The 27,027-nt window shown below is 44.5% G+C and overlaps 1 protein-coding gene across 1 annotated transcript in view; it reads left to right on the top strand.

Moving 5' to 3' along the window:
- TDRD6 (tudor domain containing 6) overlaps window positions 1-27,027 on the top strand; it is a 176,361-nt gene that overhangs the window by 40,373 nt on the left and 108,961 nt on the right. Inside the window, exon 3 of the mRNA XM_077485168.1 lies at window positions 11,855-11,941. Within this exon, the coding sequence (XP_077341294.1) occupies window positions 11,855-11,941 (87 nt within the window). The remainder of the gene's footprint in view (window positions 1-11,854; window positions 11,942-27,027) is intronic.

Raw genomic sequence — 27,027 nt, 5'->3', positions numbered from 1 at the left:
CCCCCTTCATCTCATAAAATCTAACAGTTAGACACCTATCACACTGGGGCGTTTTTCAGGCGCCTTTGGGCTAAAAATAGCACCTGTAAAGTGCCTGCAAAACGGCTCCCCTGCAGTCTGTGTGGAAGCCCTGAGTGCTTTCACACTGAGGAGAAAAAAGTCCTACAAGCAGCATCTTTGGACTGGTGTATACCGCTCCTCCACCACTCTTGCCCATTGAAATGAATGGGCACCACTGCCGAAGCACCTGCAATCCGATTTGGCAGCGGTGCTTCATGGGCACATTTAACCCCTTCCTTGGCCGCTAGCTGGATTATAAGTGCCCCACTAGCAGCCGAATTGCGCTGCTAAAATTACGGTAAAGCACCGCTAAAACTGGCAGCGTTTTACCGTCAACGCCTGTCCGCTCCAGTGTGAAAACAGCCTTAAGTAATACAGAAAATTTCTTACATTTAAACATTTATTAAACAAAACAAACATCCAATCAGTTCACTTGTATGTATAATTTAGATTTAAAAAAAAAAAAAAAAAAATATATATATATATATATATATATATATATATATATATATATAATATATATATATATTACAAAAAAAAAAAAAACAGGTAATCAAAACTTTTGGATGAAAAAATGGGCTAACTTTACTGTTTTATTTATTTTTAAATCATTAGTGTATTTTTTCCCCAAAAATTGCTTTTGAAAGACCGATGCGCAAATACCGTGTGACCTAAAATATTGCAACAACCGCTATTTTATTCCCTAGGATCTCTGCTAAAATATATATATATAAAGTTTTGGGGGTTCTAAGAGAGTTTCTAGCAGAAAATACAGGATTTTTATTTGTAAGCATCAAGTGTCAGAAAAGATTTAGTCTTTAAATGGTTAAACTGAGAACTCTACACACTGAGTTGAATTCATTCAGAAGTGTAAACATTGTATTGCTTTGCTCTTTTCTTGGACTGCCCAGAGAGGAAACAAGTCAACTTCACTGATGTCTTCAGGCAACTTGCATTGACTTCTATTACTGAAGCAATTTACAAGTCGCGCTGAAGATATCATCGGCCTTTTTTAACAGCACAATTGGCCGATGCCGATTAATTAAAAAATGCCAAATATCGGCCGATATATCGGTCGACCTCTAATTACAATTATATATAAAAATATTAATATAGTGCAGTGATGGTGAACCTTGGCACCCCAGATGTTTTGGAACTACATTTCCCATGATGCTCATGTATTCTGCAGTGAAGGTGAGCATCATGGGAAATGTAGTTCCAAAACATTTGGAGTGCCAAGGTTCGCCATCACTGATATAGTGCATCTTTCAATTTCACTTTCGGCACCAAAATTTCCATTTGGCGCACCCCTAGCTAAAAGGAACCTATCACAACCATATTCATCCTTCTCGTACTTTGGTTTTAACTGACTTAGAACAAGCATGTCTGGTCTCAGATCAACTGGTAAGTACACTATGCATAATAACACCTTCCTGACCGCGTTATAGCGAAAAGACTGCTACAGCTCGGTTGTCGAGTTCTGGGTGGGCATCCATTGATGTCCTCCCAGAACCCGCTTCCTGTGGTGTGGATTGGACGCACTCTGTGATCACTGTGTCCTTTGGATGTAGCTAATTGCAGATCGCGGTAAAGGGACAATCACAGCAGCCCTTTACCATGTGATCAGGTGTGTCCAATCACAGCTGATCATATGTAAACAGACCTGTCGATTGTTGGCAGTTCTTTCCTCCATCGCTGTGTCTGTGTGAGAAAAGGACAGCCGTTATCTGGCAAGCCTGTCGGTTTACACTGATTATCAATGCAATCTCATCAGAGCACATCAGTGAAGAAAATATACTTATTTGCAAAATTTTATAACCGAAACTTAGTAAAAATATTTTTTTCTACATTTTTGGTCTTTGTTTCCTTTTAGCAAAAAATAAAATAAAAACCCAGTGGTGATTTAAAAAACACCAAAAAAAAAAGAAGCTCTATCTGTGTTGAAAAAAAAAAAAAATGAAGTTTGGGTACAGTGTTACATGACCATGTAATTAGTGGCTTACAGTGAACTATTAACAGCTCCAGATTAAGCGCCTACAAAACAAGTATGGGATTTTCTCATAAATCCCAAATCTTAACCAACTTTTGGATGAATTAGAAAGCTGAGTGTTGCTGTTTTTTCTCAAATGTCATGTTCTAGTTATAAGGGGGAAAGATACAGCACATAAAAGCACAAAAAAAAAAAAAGTGCTGTTGGCCATTTTCTGTGTGCAGATACAAGGTGTAGAATCGCTGAATTCTTTTGGAGAGCTACCGCTGTAACATTTAGGAACAGCTACCTAAGATTTAACCCTGGATGATATCAAGGATGCTGTTTTCAGTATAGTTTTTGTAAAGGGTACATTGATTAACTGCTTGCCAACCACCCCAGTTGTGCATCAGATCACGTGTTGTATATATACGTGATGCAACACTTCTGGGTAGGTAAACACGCCGGTTGTCATTATACACACCGGAAGCCGATCAGCAGGTGCCGGGTACTCAATGTCCGCCGACACTCGCCAATTGTTGGACAGATACACAGAACTGCAATCTGCCTATGTAAACAAGGCAGATCACTGTTCTGACAAAGGGGGTAAGGGATGGCGTTTGTGTCCCAGGCAATACATTCCATCTCTTCCCCTAGTAAAAGCACCTCACACAGTTTAGTAAAGCACTGGCTAGGCACAGTTAACCCTTTGACCCTCCCTGATGTTAACCCCTTCCCAGCCAGTGTCATTAGTACAATGACGGTGCATAGTTTTAGAAAAGATATGTAGCAGAATACATATTGGCCGATGTTGGACGATTTTTTTTTTTCTTGTCAGCCTTTTTTTGTATATAGCACAAAAAATAAAACAGGTGATCAAATACCACCAATAGAAAGCTCTATTTGTGGTAAAAGGGACATACCATATTTATCGGCTTATAACGGCCAAATCGCGGCCATTCTCGGCGGCTTTCGGCTGCCTTCGGCTCTTCTTGGCGGCTTTCGCCCGCCTTCGGCCGTTCTCGGCAGCTTTCGGACATTCTCGGCAGCTTCCGTCCGTTCTTGGCGTCGGCATTTAAAAAAAAAAAAAAAAAACTGACAAGGCTGCAATGGTGGACAAGGCTGCAGATGGACAATGATAAGGCTGCATTGATGGGCATTTAAATGTACGTTTTTCCCAAGTCCGTCTTTCAGGACGGCCACCTTAGAGAGACCCTGGCTCCTCCCCTCTTAGGAAACACTGCGTTCAATTTTACAATTTAAGTCTCATCCTCCCTCCGTTCCCTCAGTTATGGTGTTTCCTCCGGTGGGGAGACACTGCTAAGGAACCTTAGCTAAACAGTCGGCGAGACTGGGGCTACGTTATCTGAAGTGGAGGAGACAGGGGTCTCTCTGGCTCCGCTCGGCAGTCTGATCGTCTATCGGACTACATTCGGCAGTCCGGTCGGCTGGGGAGCTGGACTTTCGTACTGACCGTCTTCCACGCACTCTAAACTTCGCTTGGGGAAAGAAAGAAGTTTGGGGAGGTCCATCCGTTCGTTCGCCCAGTGGGGCGCTGCAACAGGATGTCCTAGGTCCCCCTGTGTTTGCAGTCGGCTTGGAGTTGGAGGCCGGACCGGATGACGGGCGACGTCATTTCCGGTGGGGGCAGACATCTTCGTTGGATCCGTGTCTTCCGGTTCCGGACACGGTTCGTGAAAGGGGACCAAGCGTTCGGCTGGTGCAGCCTCTCTTTCTAAGCTGTACAGGCAGCTGTCGGAGGCACGTTTGTACCACTCTTCCTCAACAGGAGAATGTCCGAAGCAGAGGATTCAAGAGCTCCTGGGGATAACAGCACCAGCCACTCAAAGGTAAGGGGAACCCTGGGGAAGTGTTCCCTTTGTAACCAGTAGCTCCACTGGTGTTTTTCCCCCTTGGTGGTCGGGGGAAGGGGAGTGTGTCTGGGATCCTGATGGTGGTGGATCCTAGGGGGGGGGGCACTCACGGTGGTCCTCTAAGTAGCGCTGGAGTTTCTTTTAAAAAAAAAAAAAAACTTATGCTGCCCTCTCCTTTTATTTCTGTTTTTCAGAAAGCCACGAGCAAGTCCCCCCATGGTTCTAGGAAGAAGTGTCCTTCATGTAGAGCCTCTATGGGGGATTCCTGGTCCAAGGCACTTTGTAAGGAGTGTATTGAGGGGTTGGTTAGGGAGCAGGCAGCAGAACAGGGTGCAGACCTGGCGGCTTCTGTGAAGGAACTCTCTAGTACTTTCCAGTCCTTCAAAACGCTCTTCTCTAGTTTCCAGTGGCCTCAGCCCCAGAGTACTCCTCCACCAGCGCAGCAGAGTGTACCACCTAGCCCAGTGGATGTTCCTCCCGTGGGTGGGGAGAATCCAGGGGGTTCCAGAGAGGAAGTTGAGGAAGAAGTTGACAGTGCCGTCTCAGACTCCCAAGGGGAATCTGATGGTGAAGGATTGGATGGGGAATCCAATAGAACCTCACGGTATAAACTTTCCCTGGAAGAAGTGGATGAGCTCTTGGGAGCTATTCATACCACTTGGCATACAAGAGGAAAAATAGGCATTGTCACTCCACGATCAGATGTACAAGGGCCTGGGGGAACAGAAGAAGCAGGTGTTCCCGGTTCATGACGTCTTGATCGATGCCATCAAAAAGGAATGGCAGGATTCCGAAAGAAAACCTTTCTTTTCTGGTGCGTTGAAACAAAGTTTTCCTTTTGCGGAAGAGGAGGCTCTTGTCTGGAATAAATCTCCCAGGTTAGATGCTGCCTTTTCTCAGGTGTCCAGACATACTGATCTGGCCTTTGAGGACATGGGGGTACTTTCAGACCTTATGGATCGAAGGATGGATTCACTTCTGAAGAAAGCCTGGGATTCTTCACAGGGAAATCTTAAGCCTGCCATGGCAGCCACAGTGGTGGCTCATAATATGGAGTATTGGCTTACCCAGATTAATGTGCACATTGAAGCAGGGACGGCAAAGGAGACTATTCTATCCTCCTTTCCCATGCTGCTTAAGGGGGTAGCATACATTGCGGATGCTTCGGCTGAATCCGTGCGAATGTCTGCAAGGTCTATGGCTCTGACCAACTCAGCCAGGAGGGCCTTGTGGCTGAAGACATGGCAGGGGGACAATGCGTCCAAAGCAAAGCTCTGTGGGATCCCTTTTACAGGAGACTTGCTGTTCGGGCCAGGTCTTGAAGCAGTGCTAGATCCGCACGGCTGATAAGGAAAAGGCCGTTCCCGTTACGAGGAAATATGGGGAGCAGTCAAAGACTCGTCCTCAGAAAAAATTTGAAGCCCCTACAACTAATCGGTAGAAGAAAAGTTGGGGGCTGAAGGGCAAAGGGCGTGGGGGAGCGATTTTTCGCCCTTTTGAACAGCCCAAAAACTCTCAATGACAGGGTCACGGTGGGAGGAAGGTTGGGGGCCTTCCTCCCCCAGTGGGAGATGATCACCTCCAATCAGTTTGTGTTGGGGATCATCAGAAGAGGTTACCGAATGGAGTTTTCAGAGCCCCCCCCCCTCTGAGACTCCTTGTCACCGAGCTGCCAAAGTGTGCAGAAAAATCGTCTGCCCTTCTTTCCTCTCTTCAGGAGTTAGAGCAACAGGAGGTGGTAGTACGGGTCCCAGCAGGAGAGACAGGCAAAGTTGCTTCTATTCTCACATTTTTGTGATTCGCAAGCCTTCGGGAAAGTTCAGGCTCATCCTGAACCTGAAGCCTCTGAATGTCTCAGTCACCTACAGAAGGTTTCGGATGGTTTCAGTTTACTCGGTGAAGGCACTTCTTCCACCAAACGGTTTCATGGCATCGATAGATTTAAAAGATGCATACCTGCATATTCCCATCGCAGAGAGCCACCAGCGTTTCCTCAGGCTGGCAGTGAGAACTCAGTAGGGGTGCTACACCTTCAGTTCAAAGCACTTCCCTTTGGGCTATCCTCTTCCCCCCCCCCCCGTATCTTCACCAAAGTGATGGCAGAAGTTCTGGCATTCCTGTGTCTCAGGGGAATCTCGGTGATCGCGTATCTCGACGATCTTCTCCTGTTTGCCCCTTCTCCGACGCAGTTGATTCGGGATCTACAGGTAGCAAAAGATCTGTTAGTGAGCCTGGGTTGGCTTCTGAACCTAGAGAAATCCAGCTTAATTCCTTCCCAAAGGGTCACTTTCCTGGGGTATGTGTTAGACTCAACAGAACAAAAGGTCTTCCTTCCCTTAGAGAAAATCCAAAAGGTAGACAAAGCATTGTTTCTCCAGGGCAGTCATCAGATCTCAGTGCGGAAGGTCATGTCGGCCTTGGGCTTGCTAACATCCATGCTCCCAGCAGTTCAGTGGGCGGGGTTACATTACCGTCCTCTGCAACTATTCATCTTGAAGGTTTGGGACCACAGCCAGGGGTCTCTGGACTCTCTGGTTTTGGTTCCAACTCAGGTAAAGAGGTCCCTTTGGTGGTGGAGAAAGGGAACAAATTTGTCACAAGGTCTAGAATGGATTTTACCAATATCCAGGGTGGTTACAACCGATGCGAGCGGCTCAGGTTGGGGTGCACACCTAGACTCCCGTTTTGGTATAGGGTACCTGGGAGAGGAGGGAGTCAAAGAGATCCTCGAATTGGAGGGAGCTGAGAGCAGTAGATCTGGCACTCAGGACCTTTCAGAGGGAACTCCGGGGACATCATGTAAGAGTCAGGTCGGACAATTCCTTACGTCAACAAGCAGGGGGGCACCAGGAGCAGATCCTTATGGGCCCTAGTGAAAGCCATCTTCAGGTGGTCCGAAGCAAATGTCCTGTCCCTTTCAGCGATACATTTGAAAGGAGAGCAAAATCAGGTAGCAGATTTCCTCAGCAGGAGAACACTGAGAGAAGGCAATTGGGTTCTCAAGCAGGAAGTTTTCGAAATGATCACCCAAAGGTGGGGGATTCCTTCGATAGACCTCTTTGTCTCGAGGGAAAACGCAAAGGTAGTCATCTTTCTTTCCATAAACAGGGGGGACGGGGCGTTGGGGGTGGACGCACTAGCACAGAGTTGGGGGTTCTCCAGGTGCTATGCTTTCCCCCCCCCCCCGTTCTGATTCCTGCAGTGTTAAGGAAGTTTCAGGCGTAGAACACTACCCTTATTCTAATCGTGCCACACTGGCCCAGGAGGTCGTGGTTCTCCATTCTGAAGGGCCTGTGTGTGGAACCCCCCTGGATTCTCCCAGTCCAGGAGGATCTCCTTTTTCAGGGTCCAATCTGCTGTCCTCAGGTGGAGCGGTGGAACCTTGCAGCTTGGCTACTGAGGAGGAATTGCTGAAGGGCAAAGGGTTCTCAGATAGTTTAGTAGCCACTCTCCTAAGTTGCAGGAAAAGGGAAACTCAGAGCATTTACTTGAAGGTATGGAGGCGGTTCAATAGCTGGTGCTCAGAGAACTCCTTCAATGTGCGCAGCTTGGTAGCCGTTCTAGAGTTCCTGCAGGCAGGGGCAAATAAAGGTTTAGCCCTTGGAACGTTGAAGGGTCAGGTATCCGCTTTAAGCGTATTTCTGGAAAGGCATCTAGCATCAGACCCTTGGATAGTGAGGTTCTTTAGAGCCTTAAGTAGGCAGAGACCTGTTACAAATTCCCCCTTCCCGGTTTGGGAATTTTCATTAGTTTTACAGGTTCTCACAGGAGAACCTTTTGAGCCATTGGAATCTTGCTCGTTAAGATTGATCACTCTCAAAATTGTGTTTTTGGTGGCGATCACTACGGCAAGGAGAGTGAGTGAACTCGAAGCCCTTTCTGTTAGGGCACCTTTTTTTCAGGTTTTTCCAGACCGTATGATTTTTAAGACGGATCCGGCCTTTTTACCTAAGGTAGCCTCTAGTTTTCATAGAGTCGAGGAGATTGTGCTGCCTACTTTCTGTTCAAATCCGGTGAGAGAACAGGAACACATTTTTCATAGATTGGATGTTAGAAGATGTATCCTTCATTATTTAGATTGCACAAGTCAGTTCAGGAAGTCTGATTCACTTTTTGTGTTATTTTCATTGGCTAGGAAGGGTTCCAGAGCCTCTAAACGTACAATAGCCAGATGGTTAAGGTCAGCCATTTGGCAGGCTTATGTGGCAGGGGGGTTAGAACCCCCAGTTGGGATCAGAGCACACTCAACCAGGGCAGTGGCAACTTCTCCGTCTAGAGTGGGCTGGTGCTTCTCCTGAACAGATCTGTAGAGCTGCAACGTGGTCCAGTTTTTCTACGTTTGTGAAGCACTATAGGTTGGATCTTCTGTCAGCCAAAGACCAGGCCTTTGGTCGTAAAGTGCTGCAAGCAGTGGTCCCACCCTAAGGTGAGGTGCTCGCTTATCCTCTCTAAGGTGGCTGTCCTGAAAGACGGACTTGGGAAAAACTGAGTTACTTACCGGTAACATCCTTTTCCGGGAGTCTTTTCAGGACAGCACCGGTTCCGACCCAGGTTTTTTGGAGATCCTCAGGGACTCATTACATGAGACCGTCAGGTAAGATTAAAAGTTTGTTTGACGTGTTCTTGTGCCTCCCCAGTTGGCCGGAGGTACTCTGGAAGAACTGAGGGGACGGAGGGAGGATGAGACTTAAATTGTGAAATTGAAGGCAGTGTTTCCTAAGAGGGGAGGAGCCAGGGTCCCTCTAAGGTGGCTGTCCTGAAAGGCTCCCGGAAAAGGATGTTACTGGTAAGTAACTCCGTTTTTTTTCTTTTCTTCCCTTAACCACTTGCTTACTGGGCTGGGCACTTAAACCCCCTCCTGCCCAGACCAATTTTCAGCTTTCAAATGATTTTTATCATTTTTTTCCCACAAATAGAGCTTTCTTTTGGTGGTATTTAATTACAGCTGGGAGTTTTATTTTTTGCTAAACAAACAAAAAAAGATGCTAAATAAAAAAAAAAAAAAAAAAAAAAAATCATGTTTAATAGTTTGTTATAAAATTTTGCAAACAGGTAATTTTTCTCCTTCATTGAAATGCGCTGATGAGGCTGCACTGGTGGGCACTGATAGGCTGCACTGGTGGGCACTGATAGGCTGCACTGATAGGCTGCACTGGTGGGCACTGATAGACACAGATAAGGCGGCACCAATAGGCACAGATAAGGCGGCACCAATAGGCACAGATAAGGCGGCACCAATAGGCACAGATAAGACAGTACTGATGGGCACAGATAAGGCGGCACTGATGGGCAAAGATGGGCACAGATAAGATGGCACTGATGGGTGGCACTGATGGGTGACCCTAATGTGCACTGATAGATGGGACTGATGGGCACTGATAGGTGGCACTGATAGGTGGCACTGATGGGCACTGGTAGATGACACTGATGGGCACGGATATGTGGCACTGAGGTGCAGCACTGTTATTGAGGCAGATTGTGGGCACTGATGGGTGGCACTTTTTTCCATATTGAGGTGGCACTGGCAGGGGGCAGGTGGTCACTGATGAGATGGCCGCCGGTGATCGACTTTTTTTTTTCTCCTCACACTGTCAGCGCGAGGAGGAAAAATAGCCGATTACCGGCTCTGTTGTGATCACATGATCAGCTGTCATTGGCTGACAGCTGATCATGTGGTAAGGGGTCGATATTGACCCCTTGCTCCGATCTGTGATCAGGCGAGTCTCATAGACTCGCTGATCACAGAGCGCGGCTATAGCGCGGATCTCTAGAGGTTAAACTTCCCTCCTAAAAGTTTTTTTTCCTTAAAATTCCCTCCTAAACTTGGGGTGCGTGTTGTACGCCGATAAATACTGTACAAATTATTATTATTTTTTTTTTTGATACAGTGTCACGACCCCACAGTTGTCAAAGTAATGCAGTGCCGTATCGCAAACGATGGCCTAGTCATGAAGGGAGTAAATCTTTCAGAGGTTGAGTGGTTAAGAATAAGGATTGGTGCATGTGGGCGGAAAGGGGTTGATTTACCGTAGTTACACTTTAATGTCCAGTGTACTTTATTTCTTTTGAGCTGTTTATGTCTTTTGATGTGATGTTCAGAGCAACCTTATCTTTATTGAAAACAGAACAGAAGTTTCAACTTGGTGAAACTTGTTGGTTAACGCTGATTTCATGTTTTCTTTACTATTGTAATCTCGTTTTTTTAATTTATTTTTTAAACTGATAATGCATTAATAGATAAATGAGGTATAACTATGGCCTATGGGTCACCCACTCAGCGCCACCTCAATCCTACAGTGCCAGCGGCAGGTAGATGTGTTGAGCTATTCAATATCATATGTCGATGTCTCAGACATAAAAAAAATAAAAATAAATACATTTTTATAGATAAATAAACTTATAAATTTGCCAAAAATAGAGGTGAAATCAAAACATAAAATAAGACTAAGCAGCTGTTTAAATAAATATAAAGTATTACAGTAGTTTAACCAGAGCTAAAGTCCTCCTTGCATCAGATAAATACTAAAACAGCGCTAAAACGAAAAAATAAAAAAAATAGGAAAAAAATTGATGGTAATGAAACCATAGGGCAATAGCAAACACCACAGCCAACAGTCTTTATGTAGCAGATGGATATGTGGTCAGTTCAGATAATTCAGTGACTTTTCTCTTAGCGTGCACCTTCCACCAGAGTAAGAGTGCAATTATCCACCTTGTGAAGCACACACCCCTCTGGGGTTCAAACTCACCAGAGGCCGCTAGAAATAGAGCCTTGTATCAGTGTCCAAACACCGCTCTGTGCTGACACCCCACTTATCCAGAAGGTCCACTGGTATAGGTACTCCGATTGTATCATAAAACACAAGGATAGATGTACATAGCATAATCCTGCCCTCTGTTGAAGTCGAACGACAAAACCGGTCAGGGCCTGACCAGCACGGAAACCGGAAGTGATGTTGTGCGCTCCACCACGCTCTGCCTTCTACCCGGAAGTATAATACAGTGTCTGCAAGGAAGCACACTTCCAGCGGATGGCTGGAGATGGTGATAGCGCCCTCTTTTGTATTTCTTTATGCTTGTTGATTGCATTTTAAATGTAAGCAGCTAGGATTAAGGGGGGTTTCTGCTGTATGGGTTTGTTGCATTATAATAAACAGAATTACGCTATGTACATCTATCCTTGTGTTTTATGATACAATCGGAGTACCTATACCAGTGGACCTTCTGGATAAGTGGGGTGTCAGCACAGAGCGGTGTTTGGACACTGATACAAGGCTCTATTTCTAGCGGCCTCTGGTGAGTTTGTACCCCAGAGGGGTGTGTGCTTCACGAGGTGGATAATTGCATTCTTACTCTGGTGGAAGGTGCACGCTAAGAGAAAAGTTACTGAATTATCTGAACTGATCACATATCCATCTGCTACATAAAGACTGTTGGCCGTGGTGTTTGCCATTGCCCTATGGTTTCATTACCATACATTTTTTTCCTATTTTTTTTTATTTTCGTTTTGGCGCTGTTTTAGTATTTATCTGATGCAAGGAGGACTTTAGCTCTGGTTATACTACTGTAATGATACTTGATAATGCATTAAGATTGTGTATTTATTTGACTAAATATTTATGGGTTTGGCTTGTTAGTTCTTCTTTAGCCACCAGTTAGAGAAGTGGACACCATTTCTTCCCACCATTGGAAGAAATAGATTCAGGGAATTCTGAACATTTTGCCACTGAGTACTAATTTATGGATTATATCAAACAATATTGTCTATTTCTAAGTGGGTTCGCTGTTTTAAAGTCAGAATGGAGCGCTGGTATGTCTTTAATCATACAGTTTGGTATACTTGCCCTAATTAGACGCATCTGTTGTCTAGACCAAAAAGGCCTTTTCCCTGCCTGTTGTAACATGTAGACTGTGTTACATTTTTTTTAAATTTTCTTATATATTACCCTAGGTTTCGATCTATTGAATACAGAGGAGACTGAAGATGATACAGGGGATTTATCACCAAGGGATCTTCGACAAACCGTTAATGACGAAGGTATTACTCTGATATATTCTGGCTATCGCAAGAGGTACACATAATCTGGGATGCCTATTCTTAGTGCAGATAGTTGGTAGTACACTCTCCCTGGGGTGCAAAACTTGATAGTGCACTTGCCCTGGGGTGCAGATACTTGGTAACCCATACTAGTATCGGGGGCCAGTACCGAGCATTTGCACTACCTGGGCAGTTGGGGATGATCGGTGCGGTATTGGGGGAGTTACAAGCACCGATCTCCCTGTATAGATTTCAATAAAGCGTCTGAGAGCTGCTTTCTCCTCCTCTCTCTACTTTGCAGCTTTCTCCTCCTCTCCCTCTCCCGTGATTTTTCTCCTCCTCCCTTTTCCATGGCTTTGTCTTCTGCAGCTTTCTCCTCCTCCTCCCTCCCCCAGCGGCTTTCTCCTCCTCCTCCCTCCCCCAGCGGCTTTCTCCTCCTCTCCCTCCCCCAGCGGCTTTCTCCTCCTCTCCCTCAGCTGAGGCTGCTAATAAAGGGACTGGTGAATCTCTGTCCCCAGTCCCTGACTCAAAGGGGAGATGTCAGGGTTCCGTTCAGACCCCTGATATCTCACTGAATCCCCCCACTCTCCAACATCCAACCCCCCCCCCCCCCCCCCCAAAAAAAAAGAAAGCATTGTAAAAAATCAAATAAAAATAAACTACTGACACACAGGTATCAGTGAGTACTTTGGGAAAAAAAGTATCGTACTTGTACTGCCCTGGGGTGCAGATACTTAGTAGTACACTAGCCCTGGGGTACAGATAGTTGGTAGCACACTAGCCATGGGGTGCAGATGGAAGTCCACTTATTCTTGCATGTAGATTCTTGGCAGTACGTATACTCTATGGCGTAGGTGCTCAACCTGTGGCCCTCCAGCTGTTGTGAAACTACAAATCCCACCATGTGTCTGCCTTTGGGAGTCACGCTTGTCACTGTCAGCCTTACAATGTCTCATGGGACTTGTCTGCAACAGCTGGAGGGCCACAGGTTGAGCGCCCATGCTCTAAGGTAAATGTGGTTGGCGATTCACATATTCTGGGTCTAGGTCTTGATGAAATCCATAGAAGGGGTTCTGGACAATATTTTACATACTTAGGCTCTGTTTGCTCCTAGGAAGCTATAAAAAGCTTACACGTGTTTTTGAAGCCATACTAAAGCTTGGAAAATGCCCAATGTGTGTTGGTTTTTCCTTATCTTTAAAGGGGAAGTGTCAAATGAGAAGTGATGATGAGGAAATCGCCAGATTTAAGGTGGGGTCAGAGTGTCTCCCACTCTACTGATTCCCTGCTGTGGATCGCAGTCCAATCAGTAAAGCAAGTATACACGAGGCCTATGGGGCTTTGACATGTAGCAAAGCACAATGACAACAGCATGTGTTATAAATTGGGAAGAAAATCCGCGTACACTCACCTTTGTGTCCACAGGATTGCATGCTAACCGTTTTATTTAGTGAGAACTGCTTTGCTTGGCATTCAGATAACTTTAAAAACGTGCCTCTAATTCCACAATTTGAAGCAAATGTAAATAAGGCCTAAGAGTCCATTCACACTACAGCTTGCATAAAAATATGCCTGTAATTAATCGTCAAGAATAGAAATCTCAATCTTTTTCCCTTCACCATCTTCAAAACAACATGCCATGATCTTTCTAACAAGTGCAGAGAGTTCTTACAGCTGAAAAAAAATCCGGGCAGCCTGCCAAGTTTTATTGCACCTTGCAAATAAGTAGAAACAAAGTATCTTTTCTCTTTCGTTCATTGATGGACACAGCTCCTTTAAATCTTGACCGTAGGGTTATCATGCCCTCTTCAGGAGAGGACTAGGCATAACATGAAACGCGTAAAAACAGCAAGACTGCATAGCTCTGCCCAGGGGGCGGTTCCTCTGGCTACAACCCCTCAGCCTGCTTCCTGCAGCTCAGTTTTTTTCTGCCTAGTGAAGGAGAAGGACCTGGCTCCCTGAGTAGACCATTGCTCCTGGGAATTTTTGATTTTTTTTTTTTCCCACAAGGTTTTGATCCTGTGATCTACTTTCAACAGCCGGCTGGGTGACAGGCTGGATAATATAGATCCTTGTAGTTTTCCCAGCCTGGGCATCGAGCCTGAGCAGGTCCTAGCTACGTGTCGGGGCTGGCCATAACATGCCCTTCTGCTCCACTGGTGGCCGGTAAGCTATATGCTCCAGGGCACACATATGACCGGGCTACTGCTTTCTGGGTCACAGTCTGCCATGGCCAGCAACCACTCCGTACTGCTCGGGTGATGGGTCTGTGGTGGGATGCGTCCAGCTATTCCGATCGGACGGGTAAGTACAGCTCTCCATGCCTCGGCAGGATAGAGCAGCTGGGCATTCCCTGGGTGGAAGATTACGGGGTCTCTCACTCCCTTTCCTCTCTCCCTATCCCTTTTTTCCCTCCTCCCGCTGCGGGGGTCGCTGCATGACTGGGCATGAGGTGCGCTGTATGTGCCTGGGGGGCTCTGAACCTTGGCAGGGGCTGCACTGTCTGTTTGGGTCTGTCTGTTGTCTTCATGCCCCTTTTCTCTGTGGTGAGGTGCCTGTGTAAATTTACCTCAGATTGTGCTGCCGCCATTTTCTGACGGCCGCAGACATTTTCCTGTGGTTTTTATGCAGAGCATGGCTGTCAGCCATTTTCTAGAGGTCTAGCGGCCATTTTCTTGGTGTTTTTATACAAAAACGACCAGCGGCCATTTTCTTTTGGTCTCAGCGCAGTTTTATCTCCAGTGCTGGGTCATTTTACCTCAGAACGGCACGTTTTTTTCACTCTGGGCACAGAACACAGCGGTCAGTGGCAGCACGGTGCAGCACTCGGTCAGGGTGGTGAGTCCTGCGGTAGGGCCCCTCAGTCTGTGAGCAGCTAGGAGGGTGGGATTGTGTACCTTGCCTTAAGTCCCCAAGTGTGGCAGGCGAGGTGGGTCAGCATGGCGTCAGAAGCTGGCACTTCTTTCCCAGACATCCCTGTGATTGCAATCAGCTCACCTGCAAATAATGCAGTGCCTATGTATGCTTTTTCGGCGGTCCTGGTAATGTCTGTTGCCAGGATGAAGGCGGCGTGTGGGCGCAAGGGGGCTAAAAAAACGTCCCCTGCCCCCCGTCCTCTGGGGGAAAGCTCTGATTCAGACTCGGGCCCCCGCGGTGACTGGCAGCCCCTGTTCTGACGTGTCAGAGGATGCAGACCAGGATGATTCTGTGTCCAGGTCAGCACAGAAAAAAGTAGGAGCACTTATCGACGCTGTGCGGGATACCCTGAAGATACAGGATGCAGCAGGATCTTCTGCTGAGGTGTCGGTCCCTGTTGGGTCCCGTAAACCGACCCATGCACCTAAGGTGTTTCCGTATTTGACTTATTTTGATAAGTTCATCTACAAGGAATGGGGGAGCCCGCAACGGGCCTTTTCAGTCCCAAGAAGAATGGCGGTGCGTTACCCCTTTGAGAAAAGCCTCCTTAAAAAATGGGTGGCTCCTCCGGTCGTTGACCCCTCCCCCCCGATATCCAGGGTAACCACTTAAGCCCAGACCATTTTGCATGCCAAAGACCAGAGCACTTTTTGCGATTCGGGCACTGCGTCACTTTAACTGACAATTGCGTGGTCATGCATCGTGGCTCCCAAAAAAAATTGACGTCCTTTTTTTTCCCACAAATAGAGTTTTCTTTTGGTGGTATTTGATCACCCCTGCGGTTTTTATTTTTTGCACTATAAACAACAAAAAAAGCGACAATTTAAAAAAAAAAAGCATTTAATTTTTACATTTTGCTATAATAAATATCCCCCAAAAATATATAAAAAAAATATTTTTTTTCCTCAGTTTAGGCCGATGTGTATTCTTCTTCTACATATTTTTGGTAAGAAAATCGCAATAAGTGATTGGTTTGCGCAAAAGTTATAATGTTTACAAAATAGGGGATAGTTTTATGTCATTTTTATAAAAAATTTTTTACTAGTAATGGCGGCGATCAGCGATTTTTTTCGTGACTGCGACATTATGGCGGACACTCAGTGTTATACAAATGGGTCAATTGTACCCCCAGCACTCCGGTCGGGCTGGTGTCTGTTGTGATGACGGGAGAGGAGAGGAAGTAACTATCTCACAGACTGAAGAGCCGAAGACCTCACCCACCAGGCAGTATCGGCTGATTTATGCCTTTCTCCCACTCAAACTGTTTCCACGTCTGCTACGCAGAATGGAGGCTTAGAAGATTCCAGTCATACTGATTGCACCAGATTGGTCTCAGCGTCCCTTGTACGCCGACCTAGTATGCCTGCTGGTGGATGTTCCTTGGCGGTTGCCGATGCGAAAAGACCTCCTGTCGCAAGGTCCAATACTCCATCCTGCTTTACCATCGCTGGTTTTAACGGCATGGCTGTTGAAAACCAGGTGCTAAAGGACCGAGGTCTGTCAGACTCGGTAATTTCCACTATGCTGAGGGCACGGAAATCTTCTCTGAAGATTTACCATAGTAAGTGGAAGGCCTACATCTCCATGTGTGAGATGGGGTGGCGTCCACGCACTTATTAGATTTTCAGGATCCTGCTGTTTTTACAGCGAGGAGTGGATCAAAAACTTGCCTTAAGCACCATCAAGGGACAGGTATCGGCATTGGCTGTCTTTTTCCAACGCCCCTTGGCATCTCACTCATTGTTAAGCACCTTTTGTACAAGGGGTTCGGCATGTATTCCCTCCGGTTCGACCACCCTTACCTCCATGGGATCTGAATATGGTGCTATAGAAACCGTTGTTTGAGAACATCAGGGAGATTCCCTTGTTGACTCTTTCCCAGAAAATTGTCTTTCTAGTGGCTATTACATCTGCCAGGAGGTTTTCTGAGTTTGGGACTTTGTCTTGCAAGTCACCCTATCTGGTTATCCACAAGGATAAGGCGGTGCTGCATCCTCAACACTCTTTTCTTCCAAAGGTGGTTTTGGCGTTCCATCTCGATGAGGACATTGTATTACCATCCCTTTGTCCCAAGCCGACACATCCAAAAGAAGTTGCCCTACATTCCCTGCACGTGGTCTGGGCTCTGAGGGTATATCTGTCTGCTACGGCTCCCTTCCAGAAGTCAGACTCTGCTTGTTTCAGTGACTGGTCCGAAAGAAGGTCTGGTGGTCTCGTCGACCACCATTTCCTGGTGGATCAGACAGATCGTGGTCCAGGCTTATGCCTTGGGGGCACCTTCCCCCTCCTCTCCTGTCACGGCCCATTCCACCAGGGCAATTGGGACCTCCCAGGTGTGTAAGGCGGCCACTTGGTCATCCGCTCACACTTTCACAAACCTGTACAAAGTTGATGTAAGCGCATCTTCGAATGCTTGCTTTGGCTGCAAAGTTTTGCAGGCGGCTGTGTAAAGTTGCAATTTACCCCTTTTTTCTTTTTTAAAAAAGGTTATCTGCTGTTCGTAGTAATTGTGAATAGCAATATGTCTCCTCCCCAGTCAGTCTCATCCCCCCACAGTTAGAAACGCTCACGAGGGAACACATTTAATCCCTTGATCGCCCCCTAGTGTTAACCCCTTCCCTACCATTGACATATATACAGTAATCGGTGCATTTTTATAGCACCGATAGCTGTATAAATGTCAATGGTCCCAAAAAAGTGTCTGATTTGTCTGCCGCAATGTCGCAGCCCCGCTAAAAATCACAGATCACTGCCATTACTAGTAAAAAAATGAATTCTAAAAATGCCATAGATCTATCCTCTATTTTGTAGACGCTATAACTTTTGTGCAAAGCAATCAATATACGCTTATTGCAATTATTTTTTCATTTAATTATTTTTTTTTTTTTTATTATTTAAGACAGGAAGACCGGTCCACAAGGACCTCAGCAACAGAAACAATAATGCATAAACAGTGGTACATTCAGAACTACCTCTATACAGGTGAAGTTCCCGCTCACATGGAGTGTTAAGACGGTTTTCGTGTGTAGGTTACTACATAGGTGTATGTTCCAATCAGGGCCCCAGCGATTTCGTCTGCTGTAGATGTACCACGGCGTGACTGGGAAATGGGGGGCGTAGGCCTCCCCAGTCTTGTGAACTTGGCCTCCCTCCTCGTTTTCTGTTTTAGAAAAAAAGTAGTAAGAGCAGAAATTGGTGTAGTCCCATAGTGGGTGAAAGGACAGGGCAGAGTCCCTGGAAGGGGGAAAGAGGGAAGGGTATGGGGTAGGGGTATTGGGGGTAATAAGGAGGTGGGAGATGATGCACGGGATATAATCGAACATGTATCTGGGTGTTTATCCCATCTGGGTGGTGTCGCTCCTCCCGAGCGATATGGAGTCAGGAGTCGGAGCAGCATTAGGGTAGGGTGGGTCGGTTAGACAGATTGTTAGTCAGCTCCCTCTGAGGTTCTGTCTCTCGTCTGAGTATCTAAATGTATTCCAGAGCTGCCATGTCTTGGAATACGCCTCCTGTCTGTGCTGGTTAGTGAGGATCAAGTCTTCCATTCACTAATTTCGTCTGCTTTCCGCAAACATTGTACGATGGTCGGTGGGTGTGGGGATTTCCAGTTAAGTGGAATGCAGGCTTTAGCTGCGTCTAGGAGATGACGGACTACCGATTTATTTTTTTATTTTTTGTATACTCGTGCTGGTGTGTCCGTCGCGTGTAAAAGAATGTAGGCCGGTTCGTCAGGCACCGTCCAGTCTGTGAAAGTCTGGGAAATATGTCGGACCTCTCCCCAGAAGTTCCGTAGATGGGGGCAGGACCAGAATATGTGTATGAGGGTGCCCTCCTCTGTTTTACACCGACAGCAGCGATCCGATGATGTTGGGAAGAGTTTGTGTAGTAGGGCAGGGGTCCTATACCAACGTGTAAGAATGTTATAATTTGTTTCCTGGGTCCTGGTGCATATGGAGGATTGGTGAGTGAATTTGAGAATGTGTTGTCTTTTACTGTCAATAAAGTGGCAATTTAGGTCCCGTTCCCACTTGATAAGGGATTGGGGCTGGTAGTCTCTCGGTGGCTCCATCAGGATGTTATCGTCAGGGAAAGTGTGTGAGCGAGCACCCCAGTCTCCGTGCAGAGCTCCTCCAGGGTCGTGAGGGGTTTTTTAGTCACTGGTGGGGGAGGGACCACTTAAAAAGGGTCCCGAGTTGTAGGGCTCTCATGTAGTCTAGACGGTATGGACCATTAGGATCCGATAGTTCCGTGTACATCCTCCACCTCCCCGCGGTGCTAAAATGTGATGCTTGAAAAAATCCCACCACTCGAAGATCAAGGAATTTCTTGTCCTGCAAACCCGGCTCAAAATAAGGGTGTCCGATGATAGGTCTTAAAGGGGAGTTACAGCTTATGATATCTGTTTTTGACATTAGTTGTGCGCAAACATTAGCTGTGTTGCCTATCAGGGGATGGCGTTTGAGCTTAGGTGATAGGGCGTTGTAACACCAAGGGACTCTGTGAAGGGGTATGACGCTTTGGTCTTGTTCTAATTACGTCCATAATTTTGTGTCCTTATGCCTGCACTAGCCCAGCAATCTGCTGAGGTGAGCTGCGTGGTAGTGTGTGGACTTCTGGCATTGCCAGGCCCCCGTGAATTTTTGGTAGGGAAAGCAATTTCATATTTAGACGTGGGTGTTTCCCTGCCCAGAGGAACCTAGAAAACATGGAGTGAACCTGTTTAAAATAATTACCGGTTATATGGATTGGTAGAGCCTGGAGGAGATAGAGGAATTTGGGGAGTATGGACATTTTAAGGGTGTTGCAGCGGCCTAGCCCGAGTGGAGGCAGTCTCCCCATTCGTCAAGTAATTTATGGACTGCTTTCAACAGGGGGGAAGTTGAGCTTGAACAGATGGGATGGGGAGGCGGGTATGTAAGTGCCTAGGTACTTCAGGACCGAATCGGTCCATTTGAGGTTAAAGCTGTCCTTCAGACGCTTAAGCTGCAGTGTCGGTACCCCTATGCCTATTGCCTCTGATTTGGATAAATTGATCTTCAAATCAGAGAGCTGACCATAAATGTCTAATTCCCGTATATGATGCGGGAGGGAGGACGAGGGGTTCGAGAGGGAGAACATGAGGTCGTCCGCGGACACCTTGTGCCACGTCTCACCCACTCCTATTCCCATGATTTCCGGATTTAACCGGACGTGACACAGGAAATGCTCCAGAGTCAGGGCGAACAGTAAGGGCGAGAAGGGGCAGCCCTGCCTGGTCCCCGGAACGTTTTGTGAGAGCATGCCATTCGCCCTCACCCTGGCCGACGGGTTCCTATAGGCAGTGGTCACCCAGTTCAGCATCTTGCTTCCCAGTCCTATATGTCTCAGCGTCTCGAACATGAACGTCCAATTTACCTGATCAAAAGCCTTCTCGGCATCTGTTCCCAGGAAACTGCTTGGCTTATTGCTATGGACCACTATATGTAATAAGTTGAGGACTTTGGTGGTGTTGTCTCTAGCCTCCCTGGTTGGGACGAATCCCACTTGGTCCAGGTGGATAAGTTGAGGTAAGTGGTGTTGTAATCTGGAGGCCAGAATTTTGGTAAAAATTTTCAGGTCAGTTTTTAAGAGGGGAAATCAGGCGGTAATTCCCACACAGAATTGGATCTTTGCCCTCTTTAGGAATGACCGAGATTTGCGCCTGCAATGTAGTGTGATGGAAATCTTTCCCTGCTCATAGTCCATTATATAGTGACACTAAGTATTGACCCAGGGTTGGGAGTAGAATCTTATAGTAGGAGACGGTGAGGCCGTCGGGGCCTGGGGCTTTGCCTGATTTAGCGTTTTTTAGTGCCAGTTAAAGCTCAGGTATGGTAATGGGTTCCTCTAGGAGTTCCCTAGTCTCCTGTGGCAGTGAGGGCATTTGGGACTGGTCTAGATACCCTGTCATCGTGGTGGGTGTGGGTGCTGTTGTAGCCAGATTGTACAGGGAGCTGTAGTAGGTTTTAAACTCCTGTGTGATTTGTTGGGGCAAGGACTTCAGGTGTCCCGAGGTGGTCCTAACTTGTGGGATGTCGCCCGATTCATAATATTTCTTATGGCAGAATTGCAGCGCAGCCTTGGCCTTAAATTGAAGGAGGTCGAAACCTGTGAGCGATCCGTGTTAAGCTTGATCCCAAGCTGCCTGGTTGGGGACAATTTATGTGCTAACGCCAGGGCTTGGAGTTTGGTGAGGAGCGCGTCTAATTGTGCAACACGTTCCTGTTTCTATCTAGAGCCGTGCTTGATGAGAACCACTCTGATCACGGCTTTGTGGGCTTCCCACACCACAACTGCATCGCTGTCATGGGTATTGTTGGTGTCGAAGTGGTGTCTCAGTTCCTTGACTATGTCAGTTATTTAAAATAATTTTTTGATCACTCTTATTACTATTACAAGGAATATAAACATCCCTTGTAATAGGAATATGACTTCCCAGCCGAGGCGGCATCGTTTTTTTGAATGCAGAGGTTGGAGGTGACGTGACGTGACGTCATAACATCTCGCCCAGCCTCCAACGATCAAAGAGACTCCGGCGTCCATCTGGTCCGTCGGAAATCTCTATGGTCAACACCTGGGGCTAACTGATCCTGTCTCCGCCTCACCGTGGGGGGGGACAATGATGACGACGTCCCCTTCCGACGCCCGTAAGAACGATCAAGTCGCGGAACAGCCTCTATGATTGTTCTTATGGCGTAGGGAGTCGCCGGCTGAAAATGCTAATATCTGAATGATGCCTGTAGCCTCAGGCATTATTCAGATATACCACCGCAAAGTCGAGGCCGTCATATGACGGCCTGCCAAAGGCAAGTGGTTAAAAAAAAATTGGGGGGATATTTATTATAGCAAAAAGTTTTTATATATATATATATATATATATATATATATATATATATATATATATATATATATATATATATATATATATATATATATATATATATATATATATATATATATATATATATTTTTTTCTTTTGTTTATAGTGCAAAAAATAAAAAAACACAGAGCTGAGAAAATACCACTGAAAGAAAGCTCTATTTGTGGGTAAAAAGGATGTCAATTTTGTTTGGGTACCACGTTGCACGACCGTGCAATTGCCAGTTAAACTGACGCAGTGTCGTATTGAAAAACATGGTCTGGTCATTAAGGGGGTTTCTTTGTGGGCCTGAAGTGGTTAAACTGCAATAGTATGTTTTATAAAACAAAGGTGTTTCAAACTAGCATGGGTTGTATTTCTTCACCAAAAATTTTCAATGGAACCTATGCTAATCCATCCAGCTCTTTCTATGACATCTCTTTTGATGTAACATATATGGTCTCCTGAAGAAAATGTTTCTCCAGTTACCTCTTGTTGAAGACTATATTCCAAGTTCTGGGCTCAGGTGAGGGAGTGATAGTATCTTCAGCCCTGTGTAAGCTTCAAGTCATAAAAGAGTAGGGCTGCAACGAACGATTATTTTCATAATCGATTAGTTGGCTGATTATTGTTTCGATTAATTGGTTAATAACCTTTAAAGAGAAAGTATGGTGTATCATTTAGTTAATATGTAAAGTTTAAAAAAAAAAAGGCAATTTATTCTTAAATATCTCTATGCATTGATAAATATAAATAACCAACTATATGGTTAGGGAGCAAAATCTCTAATCCACTCTGAGAATAACAGACAGAAGAGATATACTCTATATACTATTAGAAGAGATATATTGTATATACTATTAGAAGAGATATATTGTTATATACTATTAGATAGGGCTGCAACTAACGATTATTTTCATGGTCCATTTATTGTTTCGATTAATCAAATAATCAGTTAATAACCTAAAAAAAAAAAATAATAATAATTTTGCTGCAATTTGCATTTTTACATATTTTTTTGCCCAATTTGTTGTTGGGCAGATTAAAAAACACAAATTGCCGCAAAAAACGCATTATAACATGCTTTTCTGCAGCTTCTCCATTGAAGTATATTGAACCAAAAAAACAAAATAGCACCGCTTTGCGTTAATAAAAAAGGCCTTCTCTTTTCCAAATACGCAGCAGCTGAAAAAATCATGGATGTGAACGTGTCCCATAGGAAACCATGTAAATGAACTGCAGTGTGTTTCTGCAAAAAAGCACCAAAAAACACAGAGGTGTGACCCAGGCCTGATATGTTTAGTAACATAATGGGGGTTAAACTAAAATTAGTACAAAAAGAGCAAATAATCGCTACTGTAAGGGGTTAATTTTTTACTATGGGACAGTAAAAGTAATATTTACAGTAGCGATTTGCTCTTTTTGTACTATAAAGGGCTAATTTTATTTTTTTGTTAACCCCATTATGTTAGTGGCCGATTATTCGATTATGAAAATAGTAATCGATTAATTTCATAATCGATTAGTTGTCGATTAATCGATTAGTTGTTTCAGCCCTACTATTAGAATGAATGAGTGACTTGTATAGCGCTACCAATGCGAACTGAATCGCCTCAGGGCGCTTTCTTGTCACCGGTGTCCATCTGCAGCTTTTACGTGGTCCTTTAACCTGTAGGGTCCCGACACACTTACAACACATACAACATTGACATACACATACTATGGCCAATTTTTTTTTAGAACAGGGTCTAATTAACCTACCAGCATGTAGAGGAGAGATAAACTGTATATACTATTATAGGATATATCCTGTATCTACTATAAAAGCGTTAATCTGGTAAATACCATCAGACTCAGATTGAAAGTCCTTAAAAAAAAAACAACTTAATTTTAAGAACATTCGTTCTATTTTCTAATTGTTAGTGGGATTAAATCGGCGTTCATTTTCAACCGCACTGACAGTAAAATTTATAAATAGAAAACTTCTCGGTCAAAGGAATTTTCAGAAAGTGTATGTGGTTTTCATTCAGAAATTACATTAATTTTAAAAACATAAAGTTAAAAACAAGTGAAAATTTGAAATATTCTTTCATTCAGCGAATGTAAAAAGATTTTTCGCCTTTTGCTTTTGATCTGTTTCTGCCGTGCGTTTTGACTTTTGCACACGTGATTTTCCAACAATTTGCATTTTTGCATTTTTTCTGGCCAATTAGTTGGGAAGATTAAAAAACACAAATTGCTGCAAAAATGTATTACATGCTTTTCTGCGGCTTCTGCATTGAAGTATTTTGAACCAAAAAGCACAGTTTTGCGTGTAAAAAAAAAAAAAAAAAGTCCCTGACCCTTTCCAAATACGCAACAGTTGAAAAAAGCACAGATGTGAACGTGTCCCATAGGAAACCATGTACATAAACTGTAGTGCGTTTCTGCAAAAAACACATAGATATGAACCAGGTCTGAGACGTTTAGTAACCTAATGGGGTTAAAAAAAAAAAAAAAAAAAAAAAAAAATTATATATATATATATATATATATATATATATATATTAGCCCTTTATAGTACAAAAAAAGCAAATCCCTATTTAATTTTTTTACTGTAGAACAGTGAAAATAGCCATTATTTGCTCTTTTTGTACTATAAAGGGCTCATTTTAGTTATTTTTAATCCTATTATGTTACCCGCTGATTAATTGATTATGAAAATAGTAATCGATTAATTTCATAATTGATTAATTTCATAATTGATTAGTTGTCGATTAATCCGTTGTTTTAGCCCTATAGAAGAGCTTATCTAAGTGCAGAGGAGGTCTTTTAGACTCCAAATCTCTCCATACAGAGTTGCTGTCACAAGGGATATGTATATCCCTTGTGATAGCAATAAAGGTGGTCATTAACCACTTCCCGACCAGCGCACGACGATGTACGTCGACAGAATGGCACGGGCAGGCATATTGGCGTACATGTACGTCCAATATTCGTTGCCGCCGTGCCATCGGGAGCGCGCCGCCGGCGGCGCGCTCCCGCGCTGGTCGGGACCCCCGTGAGTCCGGTCGCGGGACCCGCGGACTCAATCGCCGCGGGCATCCCCGCGATCGTCTCACGGAGCGGCCGAATGGAGGAAATGCTGTATAAACAACATTTTTCCATTCTGCCTAGCAACTAGTGACGCTGATCTCTGCTCCATGTGATTGGAGCAGAGATCGGTGTACACTAAATGAAAGCCCAACCCCCCCACAGTTAGTAACACACCCCTAGGAACACTTAACCCCTACACTGCCACCCACTGGTTAACCCTTTCACTGCCAGTGTCATTTACACAGGAATCACTGCATTTATATAGCAGTGATTACTGTATAAAGGACAATGGTCCCAAAAATGTGTCAAAAATGTCCGATGGGTCCCCCACAATGTCGCAGTCACAATAAAAATCGCAGATCGCCGCCATTACTAGTAAAAAAAAAAATAATAAAAAATTATTCATAAAAATGCTATAAAACTATCCCTATTTTGTAAACGCTATAACTTTTGCGCAAACCAATCAATAATCGCTTATTGCGATTTTTTTTTACCAAAAATATGTAGAAGAATACGTATCGGCCTAAACTGAGGGAAAAAAATGTTTTTTTATATATTTTTGGGGGATATTTATTATTACAAAAAGTAAAAAATAATGCGTTTTTTTCAAAATTATCGCTCTATTTTTGTTTATAGCGCAAAAAATAAAAACCACAGGGGTGATCAAATACCACCAAAAGAAAGCTCTATTTGTGGGAAAAAAAGGACGTTAATTTTGTTTGGGAGCCACGTCGCACGACCGCGCAATTGTCAGATAAAGCGACGCAGTGCCGAATCGCAAAAAGTGGTCTGGTCTTTGACCAGCAAATTGGTCCGGTCTGAAAGTGGTTAAGAAGAAAAAAAATAAATAAATCGATGTGTAAAAAAAATAAAAATGTTTAACCACTTCCATACCGGGCCTTTTGTGGAACTTTTTGTTTACAAGTTTAAATTAGTATTTTTTGCTAGGAAATTACTCAAAACCCCCAAACAAATTAGTTTTTTTTAGCAGACACCGTAGGGCAGCCTTTCTCAACCTTTTAAACAGAAGAACCCTTGAAATAGTTCTCCAGTCTCGGGGAACCCCTGCTAAAAATTTGAAATCTACAACTCATGATACATTAGTGTGATGGTCAGTGGGGAGAATGGTCCTTACACTTGTGGTCATTGGGAAGAATTACCTCCTTACGGATAGCTAAAAAGATCAATGGTGTCAGTGGGAACTTATCCGAGAGGCAGAAATGGCCCAATGCTGAAGGAACCCTGGTTGAGAATCGCTGCCCTAGGGAATAAAATTGCGGTCATTGCAACTTTCTATGTCACACGGTATTTGCGTAATGATTTTTTAAATGCATTTTTATTTTTTTTTGGAAAAAAAAAGTTTCACGAATTAAAGAATAACAAATCCGTACACTTAGCCCAATTTTTTTTGTACAACGTAAAAGCTAATGTTACGCCGAGTAAATGGATACCTAACATGTCACACTTAAAAATTGTGCACACTTGTGGAATGGCAATAAAACAAAAGAATCTGTTGCGCTAAAAAACATACTATATTGCTGGACACAATAACGAAACATAAAATAAAAGGTGAAGCGCTTAAAATGATGAATAAACTATATAAAGTCCTTCAATAATAAAAAACTGAAACAATCAAATCCAAATTCTTCATCCAAAAACAGATGAAAGCCAAACCTAAGCGGAACGCTGCTCTCTTACCTTAAGGCACAGCAGGCAGATGTCTCAGTGTTGGTAGAGACTCGCCGGGGTCAGCTGCAGTTGTCCCTTAAAAAGCCCTGGATGGGGTGGATATATCAGGCCCCCTATACTGCAAATTCCAGGGTGGTTTCACTTATTGCTAAAACTACTCAATTCTCCATTTTGCCGCTGCGATCTGATCCACAGGGCAGGTTCCTATTTTTGCACACTGTTGAACGGGTTAGAAATGCTACTGTTGGCCTACTACGTACCACCTCCATTTCAATTTAATATCCTGACAGAGGTATTAGCATTTGTCAATTCCCCACTGTACCGGCTATATGGGTGGGGGATTTTAATACTGTAGTTGACTGCACTCTGGATAGGCTTGCCTCTGTGCCACCAACAACTCCCACACCTTCCAACACGAGATTCGGGAAACTTCTGAGTGAATTCGCAATGGTAGATACCTGGAGACACAGGCATCCAAATGACAGGACTTTCTCCTGCTTTTCAGCTATGCACAATTCTGTGTCCCGT

The sequence above is a fragment of the Lithobates pipiens genome, unplaced genomic scaffold, assembly GCF_037356315.1.
Source record: "Lithobates pipiens isolate NorthernLeopardFrog02 unplaced genomic scaffold, aLitPip1_a1.2 Scaffold_18, whole genome shotgun sequence".
Classification (NCBI taxonomy): domain Eukaryota; kingdom Metazoa; phylum Chordata; class Amphibia; order Anura; family Ranidae; genus Lithobates; species Lithobates pipiens.
The sequence above is the reverse complement of the archived record's forward strand: the minus strand, read 5'-3'. Positions and strand labels throughout refer to the sequence as shown.